The sequence below is a fragment of the Triticum urartu genome, chromosome 3A (genome assembly GCF_056163025.1).
Source record: "Triticum urartu cultivar PI428250 chromosome 3A, HENAU_Tu73, whole genome shotgun sequence".
In the NCBI taxonomy this organism is placed as follows: Eukaryota; Viridiplantae; Streptophyta; class Magnoliopsida; order Poales; family Poaceae; genus Triticum; species Triticum urartu.
The window spans coordinates 720,760,757-720,775,044 of NC_141875.1; the positions used below are offsets into that span (position 1 = coordinate 720,760,757).

Sequence of the window (14,288 nt, forward strand, 5' to 3'; positions counted from 1 at the left end):
TGTTGGAATATTAGGCAAGTTCATGATTAATTCCAGTAAATAATTCATGACTAGAAGAGATACTAGCATGCAAAAATCTAGCAAACTAGAAGAACAGCAAGACATGCATAACAGCAGCAAACACGTAACAGTAGTTGTAGAAACAGACATGAACAGAGGATGTTGGACGTATTGGTCGTTGGCTATTATGGGTGCGACAGTGTTGATGACGATGTTGGCGACGATCTGCTGCTGACGGCGATGAATACGACGATGAGTAGCACCGCCCGACTTGGACGGAAGACGACCCGTGATGACGAATTTGAGCAGTCGCGCACAGCGCTTCCCAAAAACCTAATTCGACCTCTCCCGGTGCAGGATCGCAAAGACGAACGGTTCCGGAGACCTGCTCTCCCACGCGCCGATGCACGCCAGCGTTTGGGATGGAGTAGACTACGATGGCAGCGCAAGTTGTGAGATGAGGCAAAACCCTAGGTGTTTTTCGGTGTATCTCTGGCCGCAGCCGGTAGCTGTATATATATTAGGACCAGAGGCGGTATTGTGTCGCGACCACAATCCCAAACCAACTCGGTTTCTAATTCGTATACTAACCGGACAAGAAATCAAAAAACTTGTCTGCCAAGACATAAAAATAAAACGGCAAAAGGAAGCTGCGCTCCTGCAAGGAGACGGACCGGATTTCGGCGGACCATTCACGCACATGTCGCATGTACGCGACGCGACGCCTCGCCTCGCCTCGCCACGGCACGGCACGGCACGGCACGGCACGGCCCGGCCCGGCCCGGCCCGGCCCGGCCAGGCGAGGCGAGGCGAGCGAGCGCGCGCGTGTGGTTTTCCCTTTCTCTTCTCACACACCACTTAGAGTGGTAGAGAGAACCCACTATATAAAGAGGTCCAACTCTTCTTCAACTTCCAAGGTGGGACTAAACTTAGCACCACCACTTGCCATTTTACACATGGGCTTTGAGATTTCAGAAATTGCTATGGGCCTAGCCCATTAATTCTAACAATCCCCCACCAGATCTCAAATACCCATTTAGAGATTTGCCTTCTCTCACCACTTGTTTAATATACCAGTGTTTCAGCAGAGACTGTTAAGTTGAACTTCTGCCTAGAACTTTAAGCTACATCCATTCACAACTTGACAATGGACTATGCCTTGAATTGCTAGTTTTGTGTGAACAGGTTTCACTCAAAGTCTTAACCAGTACCTGACCGCCAGTAGGCTACCCCGCGGTTTGGAGCTTATACGTCATACTCCCTGGTCTCTTCGTGAGTTTACTAGAGATCACCCAAATCTCATAGACTGCGACGTTTACAGTCAGAACTCATATAGGTGTGTGCTTTCAAGACTGCTCTGTAGGACAGCATCTTTGCTAATTATAGCCAATAGAACCACATTAAGGCATGTTGCCGACCTGCCTTACAGATCTGAGCCTTACAGCTCTGAGAGTTTTGCATCTTCACTTGGAGACGATCATAAGTTATTACTCTCCTCAGTTAACCAATAGCTTGTTCTTCCCAGATCCTAATTCACGGGATCTCCGATCACAAAGGTTGGGTTACTACTATGGTGTAACATCTATGGGTCTCATACCCATCTCCCTCGATGCAATATCTATCACATTTCGTGATAGTCCCTTTGTAAAGGGATCTGCCAGGTTTTTGTCTATTTGTATATACGTAACAGTTATTACTCTGGAGTTTCTCAACTTCCTGACAGACTTCAAACGTCTTTTCACGTGTCTTGATGACTTTGCATTATCTTTCGAATTGTTCACTTTAGCGATAACCGTTTGGTTATCACAATTCATAAGAATAGCCGGTACAGGTTTTTCAACAACCGGCAAGTCCATCAAGAGCTCACGCAGCCATTCTGCCTCAACAGTAGCTGTGTCCAAAGCAGTTAATTCTGCTTCCATAGTTGACCTCGTCAATATGGTTTGCTTGCAAGACCTCCATGACACTGCGCCACCACCATGAGTAAATACATACCCACTTGTTGCATAAAGTACATCAACATCGGAGATCCAATTTGAATCACTATATCCTTCTAGCACAGCAGGATGCCCTGAATAAGTAATTCCGTAACTCATAGTACCTCTCAGATAGCGCAAGACTCTTTCTAGTGCATGCCAATGATCATCACCCGGGTTGGACATGAACCTACTCAGTTTGCTCACAGCAAAAGAGATATCTGGTCTTGTAGCGCTAGCTAAGTACATGAGTGAACCGACAATTTGAGAGTATCTTAATTGATCTCTCGATTCTTTCTTGTTCTTTCTGAGTGTCACGCTGGGATCATAAGGTGTTGGAGAAGGCTTGCTATCCATAAAACCGAATCGGTTCAAGACCTTCTCAACATAGTGAGATTGCGTTAATGTAATCCCACTCTCATCCTTAATAAGTTTGATGTTTAGAATTACATCGGCTTCTCCCAGATCTTTCATGTCAAAACTTTTTGATAGAAAAGACTTGACCTCATTAATTGCATTAATGTTTGTACCAAAGATCAGTATGTCGTCCACATACAAACATAATATGACACTATTGCCCCCACCATGGCGATAGTAAACACACCTATCAGCCTTGTTAATGACAAATCCTGCAGAAGTCAAAGTTCTTTCAAACTTCTCATGCCATTGCTTAGGTGCCTGTTTCAGACCATACAAAGATTTTAACAACTTGCACACCTTTCTCTCTTCACCCTTTACCACAAACCCGTCAGGATGATCCATATAGATCTCCTCTTCCAACACTCCATTGAGAAAAGCTGTCTTTACATCCATTTGATGAATGATAAGACCATAAGAGGCAGCCAAGGAAAGTAACACTCGAATGGTGGTCATTCTAGCAACGGGTGAATAGGTGTCAAAGTAATCTTCGCCTTCTTTCTGAGTGTAGCCCTTGGCCACTAGCCGTGCCTTGTATTTATCAATAGTACCATCAGGCTTTAGCTTCTTTTTGAACACCCACTTACAGCCCACAGGTTTACAACCATATGGTCTATCATTTAGTTCCCAAGTTCCATTAGAAAGAATTGAGTCCATCTCATTATGAACAGCTTCTTTCCAATCATCTACATCCGGAGATGCATATGCTTCTGCAATCGTCTTGGGTGTGTCGTCCACAAGGTATACAATGAAATCATCACCAAAGGATTTTGCAATCCTTTGTCTCTTGTTCCTTCTAGGAACTTCATTGTTATCCTTCTCAAGGACTTCCTCACGTGATTGTTCGAAATATTCATCAGTTGTACTAGATTCAGGAATTATCTCAGAAGAAAATCTAGCAATGCTATGCATATCTTTCATAGGAAATATGTTCTCAAAAAATGTTGCATCACGAGATTCCATTATAGTATCAACATGCATATCAGGTACTTCAGATTTTACCACTAAAAACCTATAAGCAATGCTCCGTTGAGCATACCCTAGAAAGACACAATCCACTGTCTTTGGTCCAAGTTTGCGTTTCTTAGGAATAGGAATATTGACCTTTGCCAAACATCCCCAAGTGCGCAAATAAGAAAGTGATGGTTTTCTCCCAACCCACTCCTCATAAGGGGTTTTCTCTTTATTATTGTTGGGAACTCTATTCAGGACATGACATGAAGTCAATAGAGCCTCCCCCCACCATGCCTTAGATAAACCAGCAGTGTCTAACATGGCATTCACCAAGTCAGTCAATGTGCGGTTTTTCCTCTCGGCCACTCCATTTGATTGAGGTGAATAGGGAGGCGTCCTCTCATGAATAATACCATGTTCCTCACAAAATTCATCAAAAACTTTTGGAAAATACTCTCCACCACGATCGGACCTAAGACGCTTGATCTTTCTCTCTAGTTGATTTTCAACTTCAGCTTTATAGATTTTAAAGTAGAATGCTTCATCTTTAGTTTGCAACAAATAAACATAGCAAAATCTAGTCGCATCATCAATCAAAGTCATGAAATATCTCTTTCCACCTTTTGTCAACACACCATTCATCTCACAAAGATCAGAATGTATGAGTTCTAGAGGTACCAAGTTTCTCTCCTCGGCAGCCTTATGAGGCTTTCGAGGTTGCTTAGATTGCACACAACTATGGCACTTAGAACCTTTGGCAACTGTGAAGTTCGAAATTAAACTCATGCTGGATAGCCGAGACATTAAACCAAAATTAATATGACATAAACGAGAGTGCCAAATACTTGCATCATCATTAACACTAGCACAAATTTGGTTTATTGACTTATTGCAAAAATCTGAAAGAGAAAAACGGAACAAGCCTCCGCACTCATAGCCTTTTCCTATAAATTGTCCAAATCTTGACACGATTACTTTATTGGACTCTAATCTCGACATAGAAGGGAGCCGCTAACTAGATTCTTGTTCATAGTAGGGACATGCTGCACGTTCCTTAGTTGCATGATCTTTCCCGAAGTAAACTTCAGATCCACCATGCCAATGCCACGAACAGAAGCATGTGACCCATTCCCCATTAGGACGGAAGAATCCCTTGCGACCTGATAAGAAGTAAACAGGGAGATGTCAGCACACACATGAACGTTAGCACCCGAATCAATCCACCACGCAGATGATTGAAATACTGAAAGCACAATAGGTAAATTACCATACCCATCAGTATTGCTAGCGGTCACCATGTTGACAGTCTTGGAGCTTGTTTTCCCTCTGCGGTCTGCACGTTCAGGGCATTCCTTGGAAAAGTGTCCAGGCTTCCCACAAGCGTAGCACTCTAGCTCAGCCTTGTTGAACTTCTTCTTCTTGAAGGTAGTAGTCTTGGTAGGCTTGTTGAAAACAGGTTTGTTCTTCCCTTTGTTCTTATTCTGTGGGTACCTCTGCACCATGTTAGCAGTAGGCTGAACCTCACCTCCTTTTTCAGTGGTATCTTTAGCCCGAGCTTTTTCTTCAACATCAAGAGATGCAATCAGATTTTCAACTGATATCTCCTGTCTCTTATGCTTCAGAGTTGTGGCGAAATTCCTCCATGAAGGAGGCAACTTTGCAATCATGCACCCAGCCACGAATTTGTCGGGTAGAACACATTTAAGGAGTTCAAGTTCCTTCACAATGCACTGTATTTCATGAGCTTGTTCAACCACAGAACGGTTATTCACCATCTTGTAGTCATGAAAACTCTCCATGATGTACAGTTCACTGCCTGCATCTGTTGCACCGAATTTTGCATTCAGTGCATCCCACAGAATTTTTCCATCGTTTATGTGCATGTACACATCACACAGACGGTTAGCAAGAACACTCAGAATGTATCCCACAAACATAGTATTGGCTTCCTGGAATTTTCTCCGATATTCGTCGGTCATTCCCTCTGGAGCACCAACACTAGCGTGGAAAACTTTCAGAGCAGTAAGCCAGAGCGTGGTCTTCACCTGCCACCTCTTAAAGTGCACACCGGTAAACTTATCCGGCCTCAGTGCATCAGCGAATCCAGCCATAGTTAACTCAGGAAATTGCCTATAATTAGGTTTTTGGATTGTAGGAATATTAGGCAAGTTCATGATTAATTCCAGTAAATAATTCATGACTAGAAGAGATACTAGCATGCAAAAATCTAGCAAACTAGAAGAACAGCAAGACATGCATAACAGCAGCAAACACGTAACAATAGCTGTAGAAACAGACATGAACAGAGGATGTTGGACGTACTGGTTGTTGGCTATTATGGGTGCGACAGTGTTGATGACGATGTTGGCGACGATCTGCTGCTGACGGCGATGAATACGACGATGAGTAGCACCGCCTGACTTGGACGGAAGACGACCCGTGATGACGAATTTGAGCAGTCGCGCACAGCGCTTCCCAAAAACCTAATGCGTCCTCTCCCGGTGCAGGATCGCAAAGACGAACGGTTCCGGAGACCTGCTCTCCCACGCGCCGATGCACGCCGGCGTTTGGGATGGAGTAGACTACGATGGCGGCGCAAGTTGTGAGATGAGGCAAAACCCTAGGTGTTTTTCGGTGTATCTCTGGCCGCAGCCGGTAGCTGTATATATATTAGGACCAGAGGCGGTATTGTGTCGCGACCACAATCCCAAACCGACTCAGTTTCTAATTCGTATACTTACCGGACAAGAAATCAAAAAACTTGTCTGCCAAGACATAAAAATAAGACGGACCGGATTTCGGCGGACCATTCACGCGCATGTCGCATGTACGCCTCGCCTCGAGGCGAGGCGAGCGAGCGCGCACGTGTGGTTTTCCCTTTCTCTTCTCACACACCACCTAGAGTGGTAGAGAGAACCCACTATATAAAGAGGTCCAACTCTTCTTCAACTTTCAAGGTGGGACTAAACTTAGCACCACCACTTGCCATTTTACACATGGGCTTTGAGATTTCAGAAATTGCTATGAGCCTAGCCCATTAATTCTAACATGAGTATGTTGAGAAATGAGAAATTTCAGCGCTCCCTTGTAACTGCAACCCAACGGCCCCTGCAATGAAATTGTCCGGTGAATTGCGATGTGCAAAGGATGTAAACTATCTGAACATTGATTAAAGGATGTAGAGGTTGATCTGTCGTTCGGTGCTTCTGAAAAAGATGTCAAAGGAGTGCAAATGATGCGAAGACTGTAGAATGTGGACGCATGTGCACCTGTTCTTAAAAGCTGTGTTGTTGCTCTCGTGTACTTGCTTTGAAGTTTGGTGTGCACCGTGTTTCAGTTTCAGTGTCAGCAAAAACACAAGAACAGCAAAGCACACATCAACCTACGCACAGCTCACAAATCAAGTTGGTGCGAGCCGTCGAGCGAGCGAGGAACACAGCCCATGATGCGGCACCCGGGTAAGCCGTCGCAGGTGCAGCTGATTGACGCGGTCTGCGCGAACGACCCGAACCAGTCCAGCTTCCCGCACGGGTCCTTCAGGGTTACCTTCGCGCCATACCCGAACCCGAGACCACCGCTTCAGGGCGGCCATTGCAAGAGGAGGCGACGGATCGGCCCTTGGTGCCGGCGGACAACACGGACGAGCCGCTGCGGGCTGACCTGAGCACCAGATCGCCCTCCAGCGTGGGCTCCGTGGCGGACGTCCCCGATGGAGCCGCGACGGTTAGCTGACCCAAACTCCAGATCCTGGAAAGAGGGGGAGGAGACGGCGGCGCGGCTGCTCTGTATCCCCCGCCGACCGGCTTGCCGGACTCCTCTTCTCTGCCATCTCCCCCTCGACCTCCCGGGCGTCGTCGCCGGCGCTCCTCTGCTCGACGGGGAAAAGGGGATTGGGCTAGTGTGTTTTTTTCTGAGAGATAGCGAAGCAGTTTCGCTGTGTGCCCAAGCGGTTTAATTAACTCGGACGATTCGCTCCGACCGTGGCACACCTGGCGATCATGATTGCGGATCCGACGGCGCGCAGGCCTGTGTGCTCGGGAGAACTAATCAGCACAGCTGCACTTTTTAGAATTTAGGAAGATATATACTCCCTCCGTTCCTAAATACTTGTCTTTCTAGGCATTTCAACAAGTGACTACATACGAAGCAAAATGAGTGAATTTACATTCTAAAATATGTCTACATACATCTGTATGTAGTAGTCATTTGAAATGTCTAGAAAGACAAATATTAGGAACGGAGGGAGTAGATGGAGATACTCGCGTCGCGCGTGAGGAAATAAAAATCTTTTTAGCTGTGCGTACGATGTAGGTATGCGATGGAGACTCGTGGCAGAGCAAAGCGCGCCGCCGCCAGGGATCGGCTGAGCAACCTGCCGGACTGCCTCCTCCAGGCCATCCTCTCGCAGCTCCGGTCCCGCCAGGTGGTTGAGACGAGCGCTCTGTCGCGGCGGTGGCGCCACCTGTGGCACGCCGTCCCATGCATCCACATCGACAGCGACGACTTCCGCATCCGGATCGTTGAGGATTCGGAGGACGCTGCCTCGGAGCAAGATGATGATGATCGGAACTCAGAGGCCGATTGGTGCGTCCGAGATCAACGCTTGTTTGAGGCGGAGGAGGACGCGCTAGCCAAGCTGGCGGATTTCGCGGACAATCTCTTGTTCCACCGTAGTCTCTCCGGCAAGGCTTTGGACACCCTGCGGCTGCGCATCCACCGTCAAGACGACGGACGCCGGCACGGCAGCACCGAGAAGGATATGATCAGCAGGTGGACTCGCCGCGGCCTGAGGCTGTCACCGGCAGCCATCGACATCACCATCGACGGTGTCCCGATGAAGCAACCCTCCTATTTCTCCAACGCCGGCGCCTGCTTTGGGCGCCTCGCCAAGCTCCGCATCGACAACGTTCTCCTCAGCCAAACCATCAAGAATCTCTTCGGCACCAACAGCCTCCCCGCCCTGCAAGACCTGGAGATCAGGAACAGCGCCCTCGGGTACATCGTGTCCGACACGCTGTCGTTAGTAGTGGTATATATTTTTCATGTCTTCTTTTGATAGAGGATTTATTGAACCATGATCTAACTGGTCCCACGTATTAAACAGCACAACATACAGATTAAGTGGGATGGCTATTAAGTGCACACAATTGAAAGTTTATCCAAATTTGCTTTTTAAGGGCACATTTAGATTTTTTTTTTTACGGGAGCATATAGTTTGTTATTTTGGCATGAACTTTTGCACGCATATAAAAGGCACGAACATGTATGGTGTCACAAAGACAATAATCTTTTGAATTTTAACATATCTTTGAAGGATATTTTATTAGGTATGCTAGCTAGGTGGAATTAAAAATAGGACAGTCTATATAGTAGCCTATATAGGCTTATGGTTCGGCCGATGATATTTTTGTTCTTTTTCCAATGAAAATGTCCAAATATGATACTCTCTTCATTTTTATTTACTCCACATATTAGTTTTGACTAAAGACAAATTTTATAAACTTTATCAAGAACAATATAAAAATTCACAATAACAAATTTATATGATGTTAGAATATATTCAATGGTGAATCTAATGGTATTGATTTGGTGCTGTATATGTACTGGTTTTTCTATAAATTTGATCAAGGTTTATAAATTTCGATTTTAGACAAGCTAATATGAGAAATAAATAAAAACAGAGGAAGTAGTTGCTTTGTCTTAAATTGAATTAATTCACGGTTAATATGTTTGCTAACTAGTTTTATCGTTGTGTGCATGCAGTGGCAAGAGGATCCATATGCTCAGGAGAGTGATGAAGAACAAGATTTGGAGACCGCTACAATGGCAATGAACCTCAAGTTGGTGCAAATCGTTCATGGAAATAACAAGCTGAGGTCCAAGATAAAACGGAAGCTACCGCGGGCAACAATCTCCAAATGAAGATAGAGAAGGTGGACTTGGTTTGTGTTTTTCTTAATAATCAAGTGAACCTTCTTGGACACCATGACGTACGGATAGCGTACTTGAATATCAAACACACACACGCACGCTTCCGGCTTGGTGTGTGGCTCCCTTCCCTTTAATGAACTCACGATAACAATGTCTTTTCTTTAGAAACATCTTATTATGACATAGATGCACACACACACATTTACAGTATCATACACATGCACTCGCACCTTTTTTCCACAGCGTTTGACAGTGAACTAACGAGAAGAGTATCTTATTTTTGATAGTGAACTAACGAGAAGAGTATCTTCTTTTTGACAGTGAACTAACGAGACAGTGTTAGTGTTTGGTTTGGCGCTATCTGTAATGTTGTATAGGTTGCATTACTAAAACCGTGAAGAACACATAGTGCTACCTTTTCTTTTTTATGGTTCGGTCTCGCCTGGTTTTATTTTTTGACCGGTGGCGAGGTTGTGGTGGCTCCTGCATAGTCACGGCGGAGGGTTCGTGGGAGGTGTGCGGGCTAGCAGAGGTGTGGTGCGTGGGGGTGTGGTGTTGGGCGGTGCTTCGTGTGAAAGCTTGCCGGGCTCTGTGGCCGACAGCATCGGCGTCCACGGACGTCGTTTTTCCTCCTTGGAGGCACTATCATGGAGTTCATCCCCTGTGCACCCTCGGAACCAGTTCTTTGGGTGAAAGCCTAAGGCCAGATCGGGTCAAGCGACAATGTCCGCATCATGACTTCCCTCTTTGGGGTGTTGTCCATGGAGACCCATCGATCACGTTTGTGCTCTTCGTGTGCTAGACGCTCATGGAATTACGGTTGGCAGGTGCCCAGGTAGGGTGATGGTGTGGTGTCCAAGTTTGGCTTCGAAGATGACGTCCGACGGTGCAGGGTCGGTTTCATCCTAGCATGCTCGATAGGTTTCTTCTTGGTCTCTCCATGTCGTCACGGAGTCAAAGGTGCCCCGGAGGTGCCTAGGTGGTGACAATGACAGGTGGCTGATCGTCTTCGAGGAAGTGTTGGTTGGCGCCAGCTCTGCACAATTCTTCTCTATTTTGATGGCTTTATTAGTCGGGGTTGTCTTTTTTAGGGCTTAGTCGGAGTTGTGTGGGCGCCTGCATTGGTGGCCGACTGTTTGGCATGGGCCGGCATCGGCTCTGGCATTTGGTGACGAAGGCTTCGTTGGTGGAAGTCGATGGTAAAGTCAGACTAGCATGTTTATGGAGGAGTGATGACGATCACGCTTGGTGACAACCTCGACTTTGTGTTCCTTCACTGTGGCGATTTTGAATCTTTGTGTGGCTGGCCAGGTCGGCCGGTGTTGCCCCGCGTGGATTGTTGTGCCGGCTTTAGTCTGATTTCGCGTTAATCAACCGGCCATATTTTTTCAATGAATAGAGATGCTTAGGTACCAATTTTTTTAAGAAAAAAGACCCGGAAGAAATAATGCATGGAAATCAAAGCATTCACGGCCTATATGCCTCTCATTTTAGCCCTGCAAAAAAGGCTCAGGATAAACACACACTAGTTTGTAAGGCTCCATGCTCCCCGAACGGTCAAGAAAAAGGCGAATCAACCTGTGGTTGAGTTGGTTAGGTGGACAGTGGTATCCCCAACCCACCAGGGTTCAAATCCTAGTGCTCGCATTATTCCTGGATTTATTTCAGGATTTCCGGCGATACGCTTTCAGTGGGAGGAGACGTTTCCGTCGACGACGATGCGCCTACGGTGACTTCGTAAATCTCAAGATGATATGCCGGCTCAGTCTCTCAAAAGTGCTCATAGGGATAGGGCGTGCGTGTGTGCGTTCATAGGGGTGAGTGTATGCGCGTGTATATGAGCGCTTGTGTCTGTACTTATGCTCGAAAAAAAAGACGTGCATGGTGGGTGTGTGGAAACGCTGGCCACGAACGACTTCTTGTGGAAATGGCCGTCACCAGAGGCCAGAGCTTGCACAATCACAACCAGAGCCTTGGACTGGTGTGGACTTCTTGTGGAAATGGCCGCCTGGCCCATATTGAACGGGCGATCGGATTCGCCTCTACATTTCTACGCTCCTGGACTGGTGCGCACAGAGACAAACAAGTCGCAGTCGACACAGCCACAAGCTCGCGTATAAATAGGAGAGGAGGTACAGCAGCTCCTTCCAGGGACAGAGCTTGAGCGCAGCTACGTACGCATCCCAGCATATGGCTTTCACTTCCAGAGCCTTGGCCGCGTTCCTGTGCGTGCTCCTGGCCTCACTCATGTTCCTCACGCAGCACGCGTTCGCCGCCAGAGGTATCATCAACTCTCTTTTTCTCAGTGTCGTTCAGTGTCCTTCTCCTCGTGTCTCAAATAGCTGTATTTCAATCTGCCTGTGCATGAACGTTGCTACCGCAGGTACTTTGAGCAACGAGACGCCATACGGATACGAGGGCAGCTACCAGGCCCCGCCGGGCCTGCCCGAAGGTTATGGGAATTCTCCTCCATGATTGGCCGGAGACGATGATACTTGGAGCACCGAAATACAAATACGTACGGCGGAGCATGAATAAATTTGCACCAGTTGCTGATATATAGCAAAGCATAGTGATGCACCTTTTTATATTGTTATTGAGTTTCCCTTTATATATATACAAATAAACACCCTTGTGGCGGTTGTGCGCGTCGTCTGAGTTTGGCCGAGGCCGAGTCTCTTCGGGTCGCATCAAAGTTATCAAGTCTCTGCATCAAGTAAGTTACAGTCATTATATAGCTGGACACTACCTTGTACCTTGAATGAATACTGGAATGAGAAGAAAAGCCGCCACGACAAGTTCGCGCGGCGCAAATCTCTTCACTCATGTGTTTTGTATTCTCTCTTGCAAGAACAAGTACTAGCTCCCCGTAAAGAAAAAAAGAAGAAGAAAAGGAACAAGTACTGGTTTCAAGTGCCTGCGTGAATCTGATCTTGTTTGATTATTCTCTCACAAAATCAGTTTTGTTTTTTCTTAGTTCTGATGCTATGCATGGAGCTGGGATTTCTTTCGTAGAGTTTGCATTACCCATAAGGATTTGACCTTGAACGGATCATTATTGGAGAAACCAAATACCCCCTCCCCCCTAATGTCGATTTGCTAGCAATTTGTAATTTGGGTATCACAGCATTCCTGCTAATCTCATTTGTTGACATTTTCAAAAGAGTAAATTCCGGTTTTTACCCCCTATTTCGACATTTTTTATACTAGTTACACATTTTAGCTGGATTTCATCCGTTTTACCCCATAGCATAAGTTTTGCCACAATTCACCCTGTTTAATATCTTGTGCGGCAGGTCTAATTGTGTTGTCCCAATTTACCGTGTTTAATATTTTTGGAGTTGATGGCATTCTCCTATTATTTGCGACAGATCATGGAAATACAATGCGGAAAATATGTGTTACGACAACTATTTTTGCCTATTTGTTCCCTGGGTCATGATGTCAATTCATCTCCTGATTCACGGATCATGCTGTCAAATTATCTCTCTTTTGTGATACATGCGGATTTTTTTATTCTTTTTCTAATAGCGAGACGTTTGTAATCGAGTGTGTGCATACATACACACCATGTTATGCCATGCTTCTTCTACTGAGGGCTTCCAAATAATGCACGTTGCCGCACGACCCGGCGTGGACTGCAAGAGGAGCCACAGTCTCTCGAAGGTGGTGAGTTGCCCAAAGGTGCAGGCAGGTGCTCCACTTACGGTGATCAAGGAGAGCCATCGATGGACATGGTGGGCACCGTTGAACTCTCGACGACTTTTGCCGCTAGAGTCCAGTGACAAGTCATTTTCTATCGTTCTTGCCTGTCTAGTACGCATGCCCTTGGAGTTGGACCTGCACACAGCACTATATGGTGGGTAAAATTATCTTCATCGCGTGATACCCTGCTGCTGGTCCTCATGCTGCGTTGGATCTGCGTATAAGTACGCCACTGGCATTGCTTCCAAGCACAGCGAAAACAGAAGCGTCCTTCCTTCAACAATGGCTCTGCTCAAGAACTTGGCCGCGTTCCTGTGCCTGATCCTGGCCTCGCTCGCCTTCGTTGCGCAAGACGCACTCGCCGCCAGATGTATCATCATCATCCTCGTGTCTAAAATAGCTGTAATTTAATCCGACTGTTCTTGAACCTAGCTACAGAAGGTGCTTTGAGCAACGTGAAGGGATACATGGTTAGTGAAAAGTAACTTAGAGTAGTAACATGTATATGTTACTGGCAAATTTTAACATGGTCCCTCTTACCTCCTTTTTTTACATGTGAGGTAAGAAGGTAAGAGTCAATCAAGCCATTCATTGATGAGATCAACGGCTAAGATCTATTTTATACTCTTACCTCTCATGTGAAAAGAGGAGGTAAGAGGGACCATGTTAAAACTGCTCTATGTTACTAGTCTATGTTACTACTTTTATAGTGGGTAGTAACATAAGTTTAGTGTCATGCAAGCCTTCATTTATTAGGTTGTAGACACATTTTGCATTAGGGTGCGCTATGTTACAGTAACATATTATGTTACCATAAACACATCTATCCTCATTAACTCTTTGCCACATAAGCACATTTGTCTTGGGTTGCGTTATGTTACTAACTAAGTTACTCCCACTATGGCTAGCCTTACGGTGGTGGTTACGGGAAGTATCCATGATAGGCCGGACACGATGATACTTGGACCACGGAAATATAAATACCTACGGCAGACCATGAATAAAGTTTCACCCATTACTGGTATATCATACCATAATAAGTTCGCAGTTATGTATTAATCTTAGTTCAACCTTAACAAAAAACCGCGATACTTATTTTAGATTAGAGGGAGTACGAAAAACATAGTGAATGTTTCCCTTTCCAAATAAACCCTCTTGTGGTGGCTTGTGTGCTTACGATCCATCTCGTCTTAGTTTGGCCGACGCCGAGTCATAGTGAATGTTACCCTTTCAAAAGACCAAGGAGGTTTGGCAAAGAAAATTTTGGAAGTTGAAAATAAATATATGCTTAGTAAATGGCCATAT

General features: G+C 45.8%; 1 protein-coding gene and 1 long non-coding RNA gene across 2 annotated transcripts; both read left to right on the plus strand.

The window, feature by feature from the left end:
• The first annotated feature begins 7,665 nt into the window (after nt 1-7,665).
• LOC147982142 (MEIOTIC F-BOX protein MOF-like) lies at nt 7,666-9,269 on the plus strand. The gene is made up of 2 exons (XM_087516213.1): nt 7,666-8,376; nt 9,111-9,269. Exons 1-2 carry the CDS (start codon nt 7,666-7,668, stop codon nt 9,267-9,269), a joined length of 870 nt encoding a protein of 289 aa, XP_087372339.1.
• A 2,107-nt stretch (nt 9,270-11,376) lies between these two features.
• LOC147982143 (uncharacterized) lies at nt 11,377-12,104 on the plus strand. The gene is made up of 2 exons (XR_015599994.1): nt 11,377-11,559; nt 11,662-12,104. It is a non-coding gene; the product is annotated as an uncharacterized LOC147982143 (long non-coding RNA).
• Nucleotides 12,105-14,288: the final 2,184 nt, after the last annotated feature.